General features: G+C 43.2%; 1 protein-coding gene across 1 annotated transcript in view; it reads right to left on the bottom strand.

Moving 5' to 3' along the window:
* Window positions 1-8,839: 8,839 nt before the first annotated feature.
* The window catches only part of Fhit (fragile histidine triad diadenosine triphosphatase), a 1,428,341-nt gene continuing 1,416,541 nt past the window's right edge, over window positions 8,840-20,639 (bottom strand). Inside the window, exon 9 of the mRNA XM_057769802.1 lies at window positions 8,840-9,130. Within this exon, the coding sequence (XP_057625785.1) occupies window positions 9,125-9,130 (6 nt within the window). The 3' untranslated portion in view covers window positions 8,840-9,124. The remainder of the gene's footprint in view (window positions 9,131-20,639) is intronic.

Here is a 20,639-nt window from a genome sequence, read left to right as displayed (position 1 = left end):
CAGTTGCTTAAGAGTGTTGTGCGTGGTGTTCAAGGGCCTGCTCTCCATTCTCTGTCTTCCTCTGAACCCCTGTCTATTAGCCTTTTAACTGGATGATTTGTTTTTGTGTTATTAGGGGATGCTTGAATTTGTTTATGCATACAAGTATGCATGTATGTATGTATTCTGGAAAACAACCAACCCCTTGACAAGTGAGGCTATTGTAAATATTTTTCCATTCTGCAGATTATTGTTTTATTTTAGTTGTATAGTCTTGTTTACTTTGTGTGAGTGTGTGTGTGTGTGTGTGTGTGTGTAAGACTCTGACTATAAAAATCAGGATGACCTGGAATTCTCAATCCCAGTGCCTCAGCCTTCCAAGTACTTGAACTAAAGGCAAGTGTTATCATTTCCAGATTATTTGTGATTTAAAGATCATGCCAAAAAACCACGTTGCTGAGTTCACTGTTCTAAAGCATTTAATAAATTGGTTGGTCCTGATGATGATGGTGATATGTATGTTGAATGTATGTGCACATGTGCTCCAGCACACATGTGGAGATCAGCCTCTGGGATCTCTTGTTGTCCATCTCCACACACTCCAGGGTAGCTGGCCTATGAGCTTACAGGGATTCTCATGTCTGGGCTTAACATACCCATGTGCTACCATGCCTACGTCACACGGGTTCTCATGCTTGTATGTAAAGCGCTTGAACCTACTGAGTCATCTCCCCAGCCCTGAGCTGGTTGATCTTAGTAGGGCTTGCTCAGTGGTGTGCACAAGGAAAGAAATAAGATTTTAATATAAAGACGCCATGAGACTTTTACATCTTTCACAAACTCACTTTTCATCAGTAGAGCCTTGGGTAAATGTTTGACTTCTATTAGTGTGACTGTTGGCCTTAATTATACAGAATTAATTACGTGTAATTAGAAAAAACAGTAATGAATACTTGGTTCGTTTCCATCAGCAGCTCAGCATAATTTGGTAGTTAGAACTGTGACCTTGAGTGCAAGACAGACTTGGAACCAGTCCTTGCTCTAGCACATTCTAGCTCTATAATCGTGGGCAAGTCATTGAGTCACTGATGCTCTCCCACTTCAAGGTGCCCATCTGTAAGGTGAGCACCCCTCACCGGTTGTGTGGTTATTAGAATCAAGCTATAGTGCCTGTCCTGTCGTCTCCAGTATTGCCTCATTCTTTGCGTGGACCCTTGTCTGTGGCAGTGTCTGTGGGCTTCGTATACTTTTTGGAAAGAAAGCTCTGATAGGTTTGACTTTTTTTTCCATTTAAAATGGTTGTGTGATAAGTTTTTAAATCTTATTACTTACTATGGACACAGTTTATATTACCATAAGGGGGCCCTACCCGAGCTAAGAAAGGGGAATGGATCAGAAGTGTGGGAAGAGGGGGTATAGTGGCTGTCGTATGAGCATTTCAGTGTTCTTGGCTGAACTCCTCTTTTCTTCTCCCTTCTCCGTTCACTTCCTCCTCCTTTCTCTCTTACCTGGGCATGGGTTTAGGTAAGGAGATGCAGACGTAGACATTTCCCTCTTGAGGCTGAGCCATCCCTGGCAGTGAAACACGAACATTTCCACTTGCTCCTCCCTGCTTCTTTATTCTTGCAACAAAATGACAGGGTCTGCAGGGAGGTGTTTTCAAGGAGCCGTTCTTTCCGGAGTGACTGGTGGACTGGGAGTCCCTTCTGCTGCTCGGACCCTGTAGCTGCTCTCTTGCCTCGATTCTCATCTATTTCCCTGAGGCACCTGGATGTCACCCCATCTCTCTCTTTCCAGATACAACTGTTTCACCGGGAGTACAGGAGGCAGCTCACCATGGTTCTGGGACTTGGCGGGCCATGACAGCCCACACAATCTGGTCTGTGTTAGTCTCAATGGGAGGCACAGCTCTTCAGGGGTGGGAAGGGCAGTGAATTTCACGGGGTCTTGTGAACAAAACATGTTAAAACCTAGCAGAACACAGCTGAGGAACTATTCTCTCCTTCTGCTCCTCAAATCCTCAAGGAGCAGGGCTGTACAAGTGGGAGGTCATTTTAACACCCCTCCAACACTTGCTAATGTCCTTTTACAATAAAGTGAGAAGACAGCTCTCTGGGCAGGGCTCTCAGCAGGCAGCAGTCCCTCCATAGAATCTGATAAGTTCTTATTTTCGGTTTTTCATGGGACTCGTTCTTATTGCGAGTTTCCTCTTATGACAAGACATCCTGAAACTTCCCTTTCTACTGGGAAAATGGAGGATTGATAAGAAAGAATGAGAATCATGTAAGAGAGAAACAGTAAACAGAAGAAGGGTGATATAGTTGGGGCATAAATGTGAATGGTAGAGAGAGAACACCCGAAGCACAGAACCATGGGGAAATACCCCATGATGCACTCCCAGTTGTTTCTCTTTGGGGCTCACTTCCAATTGTGGCTCCACCTTCCCTTGAAGCCAGACAGCTGGGTGTGTTGATGAATGAGTTGCTGTGAATATACAAAGCCCAGCTCTGTAGAGTGCTGAGGAACTTCGGACTGCAATGCTGTATGGAAGGGGCCCACCTGTTCTTTCCCCAGGAGAAGGGTAGGAGACCGTGGGATGGGTTTTAGATCTTAGTCAGCCTGGGCTGGCTTGCCAGCCAAGCAGAGGTCACTGTGAATTGCAAATTTACAATATTTGCACTCAAATCAAGATCTGACTTATCCCAACTGGGTCTCACTGTCAACCAGAACATCCTTTGTGCTGTAATTTTCCTGTCTGTAAAATGGGCTAATACTAGGACCTTGAGGGTTGTTGTTTTAATACAGAGGACATGGAGGGGCAAGCTGCAAACATAATTTATAATAAACATTAAGTTCTATTGCTGTTTCCAGTGTCACCATCTTCACTACAGCTTCAGGGAACCCCTGAATCTCATTTTCCTGATTTCTCATTTTCTGATTTGATGGCTCAGTGGTTAAGAGCACTGACTGCTCCTCCAGAGGACCCGAGTTCAATTCCCAGCACCCACATGGCAGCTCACAGCTGTCTGTAGCTCCAGTTCAAAAGAATCTGACATTGTTATACCAATGTGCATGAAATAAAGTTGTTGTTTAAAAAAAAAAAAAAAAAAAAACAGGGCAAAGATGTTAAAAAAAAAAAAAAAAGAAAGGTCACTTGAACATGGCAGATGAGCCATAAATTTCAGCTCCCAGACAAATCTCTGATCAGGACTAGTTGTGTGTCTGTGACCTGTGTGCTGTAGTTCTCTTTAGATGGAAGCCCCAATCAGATGCTAGTTTATATACAGAAACTCATTCATGCCTCAGTCCAGGCTTGATGGCCACAGCTGTTAGAGGAAATTTGCACACAACTTTTGTTCAGAACTGCTCCCCTGACTTAACATGGAGCTATAAGTCCAGTTGAGCCCATTGAAGCAGGCCATATACAAATGTTTTTTTTTTTTTTTTTTTTTTTTTTTAAATAACACATTCCATCAGAAGCATGGGCCAATGCCTTTCCCCTTACAACTGACATGCAGAAGTCTTCAGCAATCTAGTTTTAACCAATGTTCCTTGTTGTGGCAGAAGTCACTGTCATTTTTTTAAGCTGGTAGTGAGAAATAACTGTCCCTCTTTCCCTTCCTTGTTCATCTTCTATCGACCTAAGCTAATCACTTAATTAGCCAAGACAAGAAGATTTCTGTGGTGGTAAATAACTCTAAAACCCCAGTGGAGATGCTCCAGTGGCCTAATGACATTTAACTCGCAGCTCATTTCCTCCAGAGTAAAATATGGTACACGCAGGACCTGAATTCTCCACTGAGAAGGTTCTACTTGTTTTGGTGGGGGCAGGAATCCATTTAAACTGGTGGCTTTCAAAATATGGGTTCTCAACTACCAGAATTGACATCAAAAAAAGGCTTGGCTATTTCTCGCCTGGAACTGTGCATGGAAAGCTAAAGTGATTGACTTGCTATTTGCGGTTCTGTGCGTTTGATAGGGTCAGTATCAGGTATTGTGCTTAGTGACATTTGTATTAGCTGGCTTTCTGCTGCTGTGATAAAAACATCCCGGCCAAAAGCACCCTGGGGAAGAAAGGCTTTATTTCATCTTATACTTTCAGGTCATGGTTTATCATTGAGAGCACCCAAGACAGGAACTTAAAGCAGGAGCTTAAAGTAGAAACTGAAGCAAAGCAAAATGACAGAGTATTGCTTCCTGGCTTGCACTCAGGCTCATGGTCAGCCACTTTTCTTGTTTAGCCCAGGCCCAGCTACCTAGGAATAGTACTGTCTCCAGTGGGCTGGGCCCTCCTATACCAATCCACAATCAAGAAAATGGCCACAGACATGCCCACTGACCAGTCTGATAGAGGCAAGTCTTAAACTGAAGTTCTCTCTTCCCGGTTATGTCAGGCTCATAACCAAGATTAGCCATCTCAAAATCCACCTTGTTTTATAAGATCGGGTCTTTCAATGGGACTGGGGGCTTGCTAATTAGGCCTAGAAGGCTAACTAGTGAGTCCCAGGGATCTGCTTGTCTCTGTCTCCTCCGTGGAGGCATGACAAGTGGGTGCTAACATGTCTGGCTTTTTAATGTGGATTCTGGGGATCAAACTCTGATCCTTTACCAGCTGAGCCATCTCCGCAGCTCCCAACCTCAGTTCTGACGTACACTCTTGGCGATGCAGACCAAAGCGGCAGTGTGAGAACCACAGCTTTTGCAAAGCCTCTAGAGCTCACAGATGTGTGTGTGTGTGTGTGTGTGTGTGTGTGTGTGAGAGAGAGAGAGAGAGAGAGAGAGAGAGAGAGAGAGAGAGAGAGATCTAGCTTCTGCGAAGAGAACATGAGCAAAGAGGGGGAGCGAGGAAAAAAAGAGGTCGGAAAAAAAATCATAAAGAGACCGAGAGTTCTGAGTTCCCTGAATGCTCTCATAACAGGAGAAGGCTGGAGGAAAACAGAGGAGCAGTCCAGGAAAGCCCTAATAATTCCCAGAGGATTCTACAAGAAAGGCGTCCCGAGGGTACTTAGCAAATATACACTGTACTGATAGAGACTGAGCCTCAGCAGCCCAAACTGAGTCTAGGAATGTAGGCATGCTATGGAGCCTGAGCAGTGGGAAAAGCGAAGAGTTCTCCCACGGGACATAGGCAGTGTCTCCTTCTCCCCCATTCTGAGAAACAGCTTAGCTTAGGGGGAAGAGGGCAGCTTCTCAAGAGGACCGAGCGTTCTTATCATATAGATTAAAGCAAGCCACAAACTCTCTCAGCCTTGGTCTCCTGGTCTAAAAGAACAGTATATCTGGGTCTTGTGGATGGGTTTGCTGACTCCTGAATGCCACACATCTCCTAATGTGGGGAATATGGTAGATGCTGAATGTATCTTAAAGAAAAGAGGATCGGTATTGAAGAAGCTTGTTTGAGCTAAGGTTTTGACCGTTTCCAGCACAATGCCTGTCATGAGGATGTTCTGGGAGCAGTGTGTATGGTATGACAAGGAGGAGGGAAGACGTGATGAGCAGGAACAGAGTGCAACTCATCTCCCAAACACGTGTGCCGGATCTACAGCCCTACTGAAACAAGGCCTGCCCTTCCCAGTTCCCTTATCTTTGTAGTTCAAAGCAAACCAGAGCCTCTTGAACAGCCTGAAGCAATACACAGGAAACAAGATAGCTCCTAAACAGCATGCATTCCTTCCTCAGAATTCTGGAGGCATGAAGTCCAAGGTCCGGGTGCTCAGAGATTAGCCGTCCAGTGAAGTCCCACTTTTGCTTCCTAGATGGCACGGGGTGCTCACAGGGTGTGATAAGTGCATGCAGCCCTGTGGGTGTTCTCTGTAGGAGACTGTGCTCTCTGGAGGAGCCAGCCATGATAAGCTAAATATGAATAGACGACCCAAAAGAAGTTCTTTACTTCCAACCATTATCATTTGCCAGTGTAGGACTCAGCCATTGATAAATTTAATAGAGGCCTGGGTCTCAGTAGTTTACTTTGAAGCAATACCTGGTTGCAGGAAGGACCATGAACTAAGATTACCTGAGCACCACCCAAGAACAGACCATCTAAAGGAAATGCCTAACGTTCCAACCACTGTAGATAGGATCACCTGCCAGCACACTCACCAGGATACTCCTAGACAAATGCTAGCCAATCAGGATTCTTGAACCCCTCATCCCCACTTCTACTACTATAAAAACCCAGCTCTAACTGTGCTCGGGGCTTTCCGATTATTCCAATATGTTGGATACATGGAGAGACCAAGTTTGCAAACTTGCATAAAATAAAGGCCCTTTGCTTTTACATACGGGACTCCGTCTTCTTGTTGGCTTTTGGGGGACTTTGCGAATTTTGGCATAACATTCTCATGATCTAACACTTCCCATAGGCCCTGACTCTGCTTCATCCTACGACACCATTTCAGTGTATGCATTTATACAGCACACTTTCACAATGGGGCGAGAGTTAGGCAAAGACTGAGGTAAGGAGACTCGTGGAGAAAGGCAGAAACGAAGGAGGAATTTTGCAGGGTTTTGAAAGCACAGACAACATGGAAAACCAAACATGACTTGTGGTATGATTCAACTAATTGTTCCCTGTGACTAAGTGCTTATTCACCAGTGCTTCCGAGCCAGTGGGTGTAGAGCAGAATTAACTGCAGGGCAGGAGCAGGCTTTCAAGTCCCTTTGCTAACAAAGTCAAAGAGCAACACATCTGAGCTCCATGGTAGAGGAATGATGGTTTTTAGGGCTTTTGTTTGACTGACCAATCAGCAAACTTCCAGGTGGGGGATTTCTGGGTATCCTCCCCATTCCCTCTTGTTCCCTGGTGTTTTATCTACTGAGCACAGCCTGTTCAGATGACAGAGCTTCTAATTTCCAGCTAAGAAAAGAACTATAGAGTCCAGGCTGGAGGCCTGAATAGCTTCCTGTCAAGAGATACTGCCAGTCCCTGCCAGCGACTTGCCACTATTGGCAAAGACCTAGAGCAAGAGTTTAAACAAAATGCACTGAGTCATACACAGTCTATTAGACAAGATCAGAAACAGTCCAGTACCAAACACCCTAAGCTGTAGGTTGAAGAGTGGGCTTTATCTGAAAGGTAAACCCTTTTCTGATTCCTGGAATCAGTGGGCTTTGTAGACAGAAAGAAGCAGAGGCACTCTTATGATGGCACTGGAAGATATAAGTCCAAAAAGGTATTCTAAGGCGTGCAGGAGCAGAGGGAGAGGAAGAGAGTGGGAGGATTGGTAAGCAGCAGCAGTGGAGGGAATTATCGAAGGTATAAGCCGCCTAGGTCCTGCAGTCATAGGATACTGAGTCACTGTATTTTGGTGACGGGGTCAAGCTGGGAGTGATCAATTAGCCAAAGGAAATTCTCAAAGAGGATTTATGTTGAGAAGAAACAAAGGCTGTTTTCAGACATTTGCTTCCATGCTACCATTTACCTGTGCAAACTCTAACCCTATTCTCTGAAATTTCGGAGCAAAGATCCGCTTCCATAATTTCTTTCTGAAAGAATTTATCAAGATAGAGATGGGCACAGTAACTAGATAGGTACTGAGTACTCTCTTTGCTTCTTTCCCTTATATTCCCGGTACCCTGTATGGGACTGAGAGGTAGCAAAATGCCTGCCACACCTGCATGTGAACAGAGTTTGAGTCAAAAAGCAGAGCATTATAATCCGTGCCTATAACCCAAGCATTTGGAGAGGTAGAGACAGGTGGATCCCTGGGTTTTGCTGGCTGCCCTACTTAACATTATCAGTGAGCCCCGGGTACTAGGAGAGAGACTCTGTCTCAAAAAAAAAAAATATGATGGAGAATTGGTAATATGGTTCATTCAGGTAAAAATGCTTTCTGTCAATTCTGACAACCAAAGCTTCATCCCCAGGACCCACAAAGTGGAAGGAAAGAGCCAGTTTCTGAAAGTTGTGCTCTGACTTCCACAAATATACTGAGGCAAGTAGGCACCACACATACACACACACATGATTGCTGTAGAATATTATTTGAAGATGTGTTACATTTGTTTATGCTGTGGAACATTAATGATGCCAAGATGTGTTGCATTCTTCAATGTTGCATTTGTTTAACTCTGTGAAACTGTGCTACTGTGTCTGTCTAAAACAGGCAAAGATTGGTCTAATAAAGAGCCGAATGGCCAATAGCAAGGCAGGAGAAGTGATAGGTGGGGCTGGAAGAAAAAATAGGAGGAAAAGAGGGAGGGAAGCAAAAAACGATCTAGCAGTCAGAGAAGGAGGAGGACTCCAGTGGCCAGCTACCCAGCCCCTACACAGCAAGCCATGAAGTGAGAAGTAAAGATATATAGGATAAAGATAAAACCCAGAGGCAAAAGGTAGATGGGATAATTTAAGTTAAGAAGAGCTAGCTAGAAATAAGCCAAGCTAAGACCGGACATTCATAAGCAAGAATAGGACTAGGTGTGATTTATTTGGGAGCTGGGTAACAGGCCCCCTAAAGAACCAAAGAGCTAAGGAGTAAAAACAACCAGATACACAGAATAGATGATAGACAGACAGACAGACAGACAAAGAAAAGAAAAATTCAAAACCACAAAACAATGCAAGATACATGAGTAGCACCTTGTGCTCACTCACTTCCCAAAGTGACCTTGGCCATCTTGATCTCTTCCAACTTAGCTTTTGTGTACTGAGGGCAGGAGGAGAATTTGGCCAAGGAAAGGTTTCTGTGCTATTAACTAGTCAATGAAATTCTCTAAATCGCACCTCTACTATAACCAACTCTTGGCTCACAGGAAACCTACTAGCTCCAAAAGAGCAGCTTCTTGGGTTAGACCTTTTGGAGGCCTGAAAATACCAATTTTTAAGTCAGCCAGCAACACCGGGGAGATATTTTAGCTACCACTTTATTTTCATCCAGGCTAAGGGACAGTATGGAAAAGGTCCTCTTCTCAGTACCTCACCGAGAAACTGTGGCAAGCTCTCTCTGCTACTGTTTGTGAGGTTAGCCTGTCAGTCATTGTGATTGAAACGTAACCCCAGTGGCTTCCACAAGTGCAATAAAATGCTTTGCAAAAGGCTGCAGAATCGTGGGATGTAATAAACTCTGCTCGGCTTCATTTCCAATGCTGCAGAGTCCAGAAGAGCGAGGCCCATTTCCTTATGCCTTGGGATTTGTTTGAGTTACTTTCATGCCTGGAAATGACAGAACATAAAAACAGACATTTAGTTAGAACCGGTAGCGTTTCTTTTGAGACACAGCAATAAACAGAATATAAGTTTGTTTACTGTTAATCTGTTAGATTGCCGTTAACATTTTATGGAAAATGATATTGATGTGTGGGGAAGCTATGGGAAATAAATGATTTCAGACCTTTTGATGCCAACGCTTATCCTCTGCGTCCATGCGTTTTCTTTCTTTGCCCTTTGCCCATCACTAAAGGTCAGACGAATGAACTCGTAAGTTGCCACATTATACCAACTCGAAGAGAAAATCAATTCAGATGGTATGTACTACATGAAAAGGACATGCCAAACATTATCGTTCTCCAAGCTCTCTGCTGAGCGTAAAAACACAGATTTCTGGACTCTGTCCCCCATATTCTGAATCATCAGATCTGTAGAGAGGCCAGGAATCTGTTTCAAAGCAAGCTTTCCATGCGAAGGTGAAGGGTTTGGCACCTGGATTTGGGAAACTGTTACGGCCCTGTGCAGCTGGCTGATTCAGCTTTTCGTAATGGCCAAGGTATCTTAAGGATATGTGTCAGGCCTCAAACATTTTTCCTCACAAGATTAAATAATAACTTCTCTTCACCGTCTTATTTTATCTAGCAAGAAAATAAGAAATTCTTGATGGGTAGTTTAGATCGAAATCTAGGTGACCATGGAGTTAGCTCAGCCTCTGCCTTATTTGTTGTAGCCTTAATCCATCTAAACTTCAATGCCTGGCTTCAGTAAGATGGGTATGACCGGCAACAGGGATGGCAGGGCCTGGTAGCTGGGAGCAGAGTAACAACCGAAAGAAAAGCAAAGTAGGAAGGGAAAGAGTGGAAGCCTTTATGAGTTTTATTTCTTAAAATTTGGAAAAGACTAGGGGAGGAGGTGCTAGAAAAATTGGGTAGCCACCATGGATGTGATAAATGAAGAGATTTTGAGAAATATGGTCATGAATCACAGACTTCTCAAGTATTTTCTCTTTCCAAAATCTTGTTTTAATTTACATATGTTACGTGTCTGTGCAATTGCATTTTGCACTGCATGCAGTATCTTGTGGAAGCCAGAAGAGGACACTGGATCCTGTGAAGCTGGAGTTCTAGGCAGTTATGAGTGGCCTATGTGGGTTCTGGTAACTGAAGTGAGGTCCTCTGGAAGAGCAGCAAGGGCTCATATCCTCTGAGCCATGGCTGCAGCTCCTCCTTCAATGTTTTAAAGAGATTCCAGAGGAGAATTAAGCTGCCTTTCATATCCGGTTTGCCATCTGTTGATTCTAGTGCAGCACAAAAGATGCTGGGTGCGAAGAGTGAGCTCCTTTTGTTTATTTCAAGGGTTCTGTTTAAGGCTGTCTTGGTTTTAGATCCATTCAAACTCATGTTGGTGAGGACAACATCATTGGTCTTTGGTCTATAGAGGAGAATTTTCATGAGTCTAAAAACCCATTTCCTGCAAGTTGGTAGTAATGTCAGAGAGCACAGGGTGAGGCGGCTCAGTATAATGACATATAGTCCCTTTGGGATCTGGACACAGAGGCTAAGCCACTCCTCACCTGGACCACTGTGCACCATAAAGAAGGTGGGAAGGCCGAGTATTAAATCAGCCATTTTGCCCCCAGAGAAGGGTCCTGCCTTATTCTCACAAGACTCTGGAACCATCTGTGGGTGTTCCCAGCACTGCTTGCCTTGTCTGGAGATGTGGGTCAACTTCTGAACATTCATCACAGACTTCGTCCTTGAACAATTATTGACTCTGAGTCAGAGGCACCTGTGCAGGCCTGAAAATGGATGTGGCCTCTCTTTTCTTCTGCCTTGCCTGTCTAAGGCAGATTTATGTCCTAGGAGTTTCTATCAGTTTTATTTTTGAACATTGTAGCCCATGTTCCAGCCACCACTTCCTCTTAGTCCAGCTCTGTATTCTCTGAGTCTCCTATCACCCTCTCTCCACAGGAGGCTCTCTCAGACCGCTATCACTGCTTCTAGAACTTATCCTTCACACAGCCTTAGCTTCTGCACATTCTTTTCGCTTCTCAAGACTCCATCTGTGGTAGTTTCATTTATATAACTTGTCTGGAGCCTCATGGAAAGCAGTGTCTACCTTTCATACACCAAATATTGGGAAGGCTTACAAGCCTTACATTTGAGAAAAAATGTGTCCAAAGTTCTGTTGTGTCTCTGTAGTGGGAGGTGAGGTGAGCTGGGCACATTTAGTAGGGGTTGCAGGGTCTACATAAGGCACCCACAAATGTGCCTAGGGTAATGTAATATTTCCCCTCTGTGGGTCTCCCTCTCTTGTTTGAATGATTGTTTCTGCCATCTTTGTAGCCAGTAAAGACTCAGCACTTGGCTAATCAGTGGCAACTGTGCCTTTACAGTGCAGAGTGCAGGGGTGACGTGTTCCACTCTCCATTTTAGTGGACTTAAAACACTGTGTCCACTTTCAGACCCTCAATTTCCTTCCATGTCACCTCCACCATTGGTGGTAAAACCTTTCAATTATCCAGGGATGTCAATCAAAGGATTTGCTGACGAGGGAGCAAGACTCTCAGGAGAGTGTGAGGAAATGAATGCTTCGATCCCTGACATGTTTCTAGACCATTTGGAAAAATACTTTATGCAGAGTGAGGCCAGGGCACCAATCACAAGGAGTCAGATGAGCTGGTTATGCCCATGGGTTTCTGCAGGCAGAGAGCTGAGGGGCCATGAATGCCCCAATTTTCAGTTATGTCTAAGTTCTTAATAGATATAGTGGAAAAATATGCTGTATAAACCAGGTGGTGGTGGTAATCCCAGCACTAGGGAGGCAGAGGCAAGCAGATCTTTATGAGTTCGATCCCAGCGTGGTCTACAGATAAGTTTCCAGGATAGCTAGAAGTACATACAGAGAAACCCCATCTTAGAGAAAAAAAAAAAAAAAGAAGAAGAATATTCTTGATAAATGACGGGCATTATATTGCCAGATGCACATTTTTCAGTCATGAACGACAACAGGAGGAATTTTCCTTTGCTCTCATAGTATGAGAGTTATTTGCAGAAGAAAGCTTTGGATTCTGAAGGGAAATTAAAATGCCTTATGGAAGACCATCATCAAAGTTTTCGAGAAAGATTATAGAAGCCTTTACATTCATGTGTCCCTGAAACCCACAGGGAGGTGTTTGAAATTTCCCTGTGTTCTGTGTATGATTTGATGGGTACAGGTGAAATCATAGGTGTCACTGGGCTGCTCCTCTGTGAGCCTGAACTGAACCCTGCTGACTTCTTGAATGTGCAGCCATCATCATGTTGACCAGCTTTCCATCACTCTGATGGATTCCTAAGATAAAGAATGTATAAAGTAGAAAGGTTGACTCGGGCTTAAAATTTCGGGGAGTTTGTCTGTGATCAATCAGGCCTGCTTCTTTGGTCCATGGCTGTGAGACCACATGGTGAGCTGGAAGCAAAAAAAAAAAAAAAAAAAAAAAAAATAGACAAGAGGACATAGTCTCCTGTAAGCCCAATGACCACTCAGTTGGCCTCACCTATGAGGTTCCAGCACTTCCATATAACACTAGTTTGGGGATCAAGCCTCTAGCCCCTAGGCCTTTAGGGGATATTGTAGATTCTACGGTATTTTCTTCAATCTCTAAAACACCTTCTCCATGGCCTCTGAGTGCATTGAAGGCGGTATTTTTGTACCTGATGTATCAAGGAGGTTAGTGTCTCCTATTCCAATTCCACTATGCCTGGTCCAGGGGAAGTCCTCTTCTACACTGAAGCCGAAATGACAAATTGCTGTCTCTCTCTTGTGGGTGAACCTGGGTGGAAGCTGTCCACAGGCAAAATACCCTGATGGTGTATAAAGGGAAGGCTTGGACTACAGAGCTCCGCTGCCCTTCTCTCTCTTTATGGAGATGGAAACACGCCTTGCTGTGCCTCTTCCTACTGATCTAGAGTATGCAGAAACTGTGGAAGGGAATCACCACATTTGAGAGTGGCAGCATCCTCCCCTCTCTCCATTCTTCACCGGGGCTTCCACTCTAAAATGTGTTCTTGGTGCGGCGCGGTTTTACTGCTGAGAACAGGGTAGACAAAGGGTATTTTTATTTATTTTCCTCACTCATGTGATTGGGGCCGTTACTGCCTTTGCAGTAAAGATCACTTGCATTGACAGGTGATCCATGCCAATGAGGATCAGTGACATGGTCTGTTATCTGTGTGTATGTGGGGGGGTATATGTACACGCATGTGTGTACACACAGAAAACAGAGCTCAGTGTTAAATACTTTCCTTAATCACATTCCTTCCACCTTATTTTTGAGGCTGTATCACTCACTGAAATTGGATCTCAGCAATCCCTTTAATTCTGACTGTCCAGGGAGCCATCCAGGCAGCCCCGGATCTGCTTCTCCCATCTCTATGTCCCTGTGCTGAGATTATAGGGATTATAGGTGCATGTCACTACACCCAGATTTCTAGAGTACTGGGGATCCGAACTTGCATGGCAAGTACTGACCGAGCCATCTCCTCAGACCCAGAAATAGTTTTAAAAATAGGTTACTACATTTAGCAATAACACAGCCCTGAGCGGCTCACACAAAAACCTCTTTAGCCAGCGTCTTCTCCTAAAACCTTAGTTCCAAGCAGGCTAGTGAGGCAATAGAGCAGCCACAGAAAGGATTCCTACTCACACCAAAGCAAGTGAGCAATTTTCTAAGGGCAGAGCCCCTGACCTCTCTTCTTTAGCTTTTTCTTAATAAACTGGCCTGGAAAAACTGCAGCCTGAAAGCTGCTGACGGCAATGTGTTAAAGTAGGTGGGTAACAGAAAAGCTGATGGAGAGATGCCAAGGGTCAGAGATCTGCTCTGATCAGTATCTCTGAGACACTACAATTATGCTTCCATCGAGAGATAGGAAGGGGTTACCCCAGGTTCACTGCTAGAAACCCAGAAGCGTGAGGGTGAAATCCAGAGAGCAGGCAACTTCCACGTGTACCGTCAGACTCCAAATTACTCTGCTGTAGCGTGTTTCACATGCTGAATAATAATACCACTTCCTGAGACGACCAAGGGCTAACGAACTTCCTATTCAACAGGGTCCATTTCCCCGTCTGTGGGGTCATAAAAAACAAAATGCAGCCCTGGACACTGTAAGGCCAAGCCTTTCAGGAAGTAGGGTGAAGACAATTGTTCTTTGGCTGACCCACCTCTGCTTAGACAGTGACCATGGACTTTAAGATTCAAACTCTAAGAATTGGAAGCACACAAGAAATCTGACCTGAAAACTTGGAGCTCCGAGTTACATCCTCTGGTACCCCTAAGGTTGCCTACTCTGCAAATATAATGGCATCTGCTTTGAGCCTGGTAGAAGGCGGGGGAAGCAGAGCAGGCTGGGAAACTCCCAACACAACTTGGGCACTTCCTGCTACTACTATAGATAGGCACCAACGCTCTGTCTGCGGCTTTCTCTATTTCTATTCTCACATCTGCTGAATGCCCAGCAGGGACTCTCCCCAAAAGACCCCATCCCTTCCTTGGGGCTTATGAAAAATCTACTTTCTTGGTCTCCAAATCTTCTGCTGATATTACACTTCTCTGCAACCCGGTCAAAATGAAAGAAGAATTACTCTCTATTCACTTGTATCTTGCAGGAGATAAACTAATTCTGAGAAATTCCCTACAATGGGAGACACTTTCAGACACTGCAAATGGGCAAGAAAGAAGTGAAAAGGCACTCATGCTTTGTCATAGACTTTTTCTGATAGCTTCTGCTGGTGTTGCTTTTGAGGGTGACCTTCTTCCAGCACCTCCGTTAGCTCTAACTCAGGTTCTTCTTTTAGAGTTTCGAGCCAAGCATGGGACAGGCTACCTTTGATAGTTAACGACTCTAAGAGTTTGTTGAGCACGTCATTTAATTAATGGTACTTTGTGTCTGGAGTGGACACACCTCTGGAGCTGCCTGGAAGGGCGCTTTGCTGAAGGCCTCCTGAATCATCACCCGGTTTATAAGCTTTCAGCACTTTCACCTGACTAGTGGATTAAAGGTGTGGTCCCTCCTCTGCCCTTTCCTCACCATTTAAAAAACCTGGTGCTGGTGCAATTACAACTCTTTTTCCTCGTCAGTCCAGACTCTAGCGCAAATAAATCCCCTGATTAATGGATGAAAGCTTATTATCTTAATCAGGACAATCCAACAGGAGTCACACGATGAACCTTTAACCTGTTGGGTAAGAGGCAGGTGGTGGGGTAAGTCACAAGCCAGCCAGCCTCTGTTAGGATTAAATCCATCTTGGAACCAAACGCCATAGGGGTGAGGAAAAGAGAGAGATTGCTCAGTGGTTAAAAGTGCTTGTGGTCCTTGCAAGGGACTAAGTTCTATTTTCACCATCCACACTGGGAAGCTCACAACCACCTATAACTCCAGATCCAGGGCATCCAACACTTTCTGGCCTCTGAGATCACAACCCCACAGTTAATTTTTAAAGAAAATGTTAAAAAAAGATTAATCATCGAAAACTGTAATAAATCATGGGTGACGCAGGAACAGAGACTATTTCACACTGCCTTCATTCCCTAGATTCTAGACCAAATGTAAAACTTACAAAGTTTTACTGTAAAACAATAATCAAAATACAGCCATCTTTAAGCTTCTCAGCAGGGGCATTAAAGATGATGGTACCATTCCTAGGAGAGATAACTGCTTCCTTTTGGGGACCCAAGGGTTATTTTCCCCCAGGACCCCATCACTACATCATGGATACAAAAGTTCAGGTTAACATGTCCTACACCAACTTAGAAGCCATCTACAGGGAAAAAGACAAGGGCCAGAGCCAGCTTTATGCCTTTGTTCTTTCCATGGGATGACCCTTGCCTATTCAAGGGACATTGTAGTTAAGGGATGACGGAAATAGGGACATTGTCTTAGACTGGGCACTTGGGGACATCTTTTTGAGTGGTTGATATTTGAGTTCCATCTAGAACGGAAGGAAGGAGGAGGCAAAGCTATTCCAGTAAGAAGGGTGCCCCCATGCTCCGTGGTCCCTGGGGTAGGTCAGTGTTTTATGTGATCCTATACCAGCAAGAAACAGGAAGATTAGGAAAGACATTTTGGGGAAAGCTGTGGGCATAAAACAGTTTTTTAGCTACATCTTCCAAGGCTTCATGTGATCTAGCCCTGGCTGGCTCTTCAGTGCGCTAGAAGATCATGACCTTGCTTTCCATTTAAGAATAGTGATCTTAACTTGACTTTCTCTTTTAATGCATTCTTTCTATGGTGTGACCTTGGGTGAGCTAGAGAATAGAGATATTTATTTTAAGAGTCAGACTTAACAGCTTACATATGACAGTCTATATAAAGAAGTGGTATTTTTAATTGCTGTATTCTGGAATTCAATCTAACCCAGAATGAGGGAGTTCTTAGATTTTTTTTTTCAGAAAATGCTTTTCTTTTGAATCCTTGCACTATTTCAAACTTCCATTGAGCCTCACTCTTTTCAAACATTAAAGAAGTTGAAGCTAACCACACGTGAGCTTTTAAGAAATTCCCAAATTAACAGGAGATCTTTGAGGAGAGTAAAACAAGCAAGACTTTCATGAGAGTGTCAGGGACACGGGCAGGTTTACGCTGTAGGCATGAGCCACAGTAAAAACTGATAACTCCAAAATTTGCAGAACCCATGGAGACATAGAGGGAAGAGTTTGGCCAGGTCCTCAGAGCTCTTCAGAGACAAGACTGGTGCTTTCTAGAAAGCTCCTCTTTCTGGGAACTGTGACTTGGGCTCATTGCTTTGTAATTAAAGATGATTTGAACACCAGTGTGAGCCTTGAGTTCTTCAAGGTAACGCTACACTAACGCTTTGCACCTTGGGATGCCGGCCACTCGAAGCTTTACTCCACTCGAGCAAGATGCAGGGCTTTAGTGGATGGAACTTGATGAGAACATCTAATTGCATTCAAGGAATTTTTGCCTGTCTTAAAGGAATGAAAATGATCTTCCAGCTTTTACAGACCTCTTTGACCCAAAGATATCTGCTGGCATACAAGATGCCTCAACTGAGCTTTTTTAATGCTCAGTTATTACACGGCCTCTACCATCTAACGCACTGACTCCCACTGTTTGGAAAAGAAAAGAACTCTTAAATACCCTCTAAAATTGATTGGTTAATCCTAGATCAAGAAGTGGCTCTGGGAAGGCTTGTAATGGCAAGAGGATGCAGAGAGAGGTAGATAAACATGACCAATACAAAGTCAACTGGTTTATGGTAAGATAAAAGAAAGAAGCCAGTTGGATTTGAGTTGGTCACAATGTGCTGGTGACTTGCCCAGAACCCATGTACACCCTTTCTTGTTCTCGTGGTTGCCCGAGTCCTTCAGAGTTATCGCCGCTCTTATTGGGTGGGAATAACTTGCCTAATACTGTGTTTGGCTTGAAGTGAGTTATCAGAGGATAGTTTGTGGTTGAGTTCTGGAGGCTCCCGTTTAAAATTATCCCTAAGCAAATAGCCGTTTAAGCGCTTGACATAGTCAGCAATGTTTTGATGAAAAGCAACATGCCCTGAAGTCAGATGTTCCTCTGAAGGAAAAGTGGCACGCCACCTTTTTAACATCACTGGACCTCCCCTCTTGGTCTTTTGGCTCTTTTCATTATGGAAGATTCTCCTGCCTCTGGTTTCTCCCAATGATGAGCTGGGTGACCACTTGAAGCTTGAAGTTGTCAACACCCGAGTTGACGGCTTCTGGAGCTGTGTGAATACATCCACGGGAGGGGAAAAACTCTTAATTGACTTAGCTGAGATCGCATTCTGGAACTGTATTTTTCTTACAGAATTGGTAGTTCCAAAATCAAACCTCTGCTGCATTTCATTCTGCTCCTTTTCTCTGATTAACTCTTCCAATGATTTTTCTACATGTTTTCACATCCAAGAAAGATGGCAGATTCTCCAAGACCCTTTGGCTACCTGAAGGATCTTGAATGGAGCCCCAGGGAGTCCTCACTGACTTAAAAACACAGTGTCTAGTAGATTGTCATCAATCTTGACAAGCTGCAGCTTATTCCTGGTCATCTAATGAACTGTGAACTTTCGAGTTTGTTCCTGGGTACTTGGGGTAGCACTATCTCCCCAGCAGATGGCTGTGATGGTTGGCTAAAGTGAAATACAGGAAGCCACTAGCACGAGAATCATCAAATGCTGGCTTTGTTCCTGAAGTCACTGAAGAAGCAAGTGTAAACTATATCTTGCTCCTCTGCTCCACTGTATGATTCCAGCCCCCAGTTAGCTAGAATTCTTTAGGAGCAGATGTTTCTCAAAAGACCCAGCAATTGTGTTGTGAAGGCTAAACATGGACTCTGAAGTCAGACAGTCTGAACCTTGAATTTCCAGAGTTCTCGAAGTCACATAGCCACCTTCAGCCTCCATTTCTGCTTCTACAAACCAGGGAAGTCTGGAGAGACACTGAGGGATCCGCAGTGAAGTTGAAGATGTGCTTAGAACGAGTCATTCATAATAAGCTCTCCTCCATTCTTTATTTTAAAAATAATGATGACTTTGGCCCAGGTAGCTTCATAAAGCCGAGGATGATGGTGGGCAGGTGGGGTGGGCAACCCTCCATGTGTTACCAGTGTATCTGCAGAGATTCCCTGTCACAATTATTTTGTTTCAGCTTAAGCCAACATGCAACAATTGAGTACCTAGGCAGCAGTTAAACCGTACAGTAAAATTGAGTTCTTCCTTTCCTTTCCAATTCATTATTATTGTTGTTGTTGTTATTTTCCACTTGTCTTATTATTTTGTTTCTTTTTCTGGAAGTATAATACACACAAAGAGAAAAACTGCAGATGGCTTGTATCTGGATAACAGAATTAATACAAAACAAAATAAAAACATATCTTCTACCATGCCTGGCAAAAAAAAATAGAATATTGCCAGCCCCCACCCCCTTCAGCCCACATGACCCCTTTCCCTTCCCACCTCATTCACAGGGCCTGACCTCTGCAGGGATTGTTCCATGCCTTCCCTTCTAATTTCACCATCTCAGTGAGTGTCTGTAAGCACCAGAATATAAAGTTGCCTGGTTTGGGGACTTAAAATGAAGGCAATCACAGGGTTTGTGTTCTCTTATGTGGTTCTGTTGTTCCATATTCTTACATGCACTCAATGCATTCCGTCTGCAGAAACTCTGAAGACTGCAATAAGCATGTCTGGAGTTGCATTCTGCTACAAGCTACATTTCCCTGATGACTAGTTCATCATATCCTTGTTTTTTTTTCTTTTCTTTTCTTTTTTTTTGAAGGGGTGCTTGGAGGGGTCAACTTCTTCTTAAGTCTGATTTCTTGACCTTTTCTTGCCACGTTTGAAAAGATTTCGGTAGCTTGTTAGTTACAGTCTTTTCCTATAGCAAAATCAAGAAGATAATCTCTGTGCTGTCTTCAAAACCTTTATTTCTTTATATTGCACATTCTGAATTAAAATTTACCTGGAACCAGCCTTTATATACAATGTGAGGTAGGGCTTCATTTTATTAATTTTCTACCTGGATATTCAATTTTCCTAGAACCATTTTCTGAAAAGATTTTCCTTTCCCTAGAGTCCTGTGGTACCATTTCCTCATAAATCAAGTGGTCATATATGCCTGCATCTCATCCAGCTCAGTCTGCTTGTGCTTATGCCAATACCTTACTTGTGGCCTTGTGATAAATAAATAAATCCTGATATCTTGTAGAATAAGCCCTGGAGTGGTTATTATTATTATTATTATTGTTATTATTATTATTTTAAGTTTTCTGGCTACATTTCTATAAAGATTTTAGGATCAGCTTGTCAACTTTCACCAAACCAAATCATGGGAATTTTGTTTTGTATCTCACTGAATTTAAAGGCAACTGAAGAAAAGTAAGTTTTCACAAAACCAGTAATTTATCTCTGTTTATTTAGTTAATCTTTAATGCTTTTAACACTTTATATTTTTCTGTCTAGAAGATTACATATCTTTATTTCAAAATACCTGATTTTTGGTGTTAAATCTAAATTAAATAAATTAAATAGAATCTAAATTAAATGCTAAATTAAAACATTTTCCATTCTAATTATGAATAGAGAAATTGAAACCATGTATATTATTTTTATATTTAGAGGTCATTCTACATCTACTGATAATTCTAAACCAATTTTCCATATATTCTTGGGCTTTTGTGGTATGTTATAATATTGCCCACAAATAATAATAGCTTTTTTCATCTCTAATTCCTTCTCATTTATTGTGTGCTGGGAACTTGAGCACATTTCATAGTACAAATGTCAACAGGGATTATTTTGATGTCAATGTCAATCTCAGATTGACAGCTTTTCACTTTTACTTCTCAATTCTCTTCCAGCTTTCCTAGAACTTTGATATTTATGTACATGGTATTTTTACCTGTAATTTAATCCACATCTCCTGAGCTGGTTCTCTCATTTTCTTTTCAACTAATCTGAGGGACGACGTTATTTGATAGTCTACCATGATGCAGAAGTCTTACTGATC

The sequence above is a fragment of the Chionomys nivalis genome, chromosome 5, assembly GCF_950005125.1.
Source record: "Chionomys nivalis chromosome 5, mChiNiv1.1, whole genome shotgun sequence".
NCBI classification, from domain to species: Eukaryota; Metazoa; Chordata; class Mammalia; order Rodentia; family Cricetidae; genus Chionomys; species Chionomys nivalis.
This window is presented reverse-complemented; position numbering and strand designations above follow the sequence as displayed.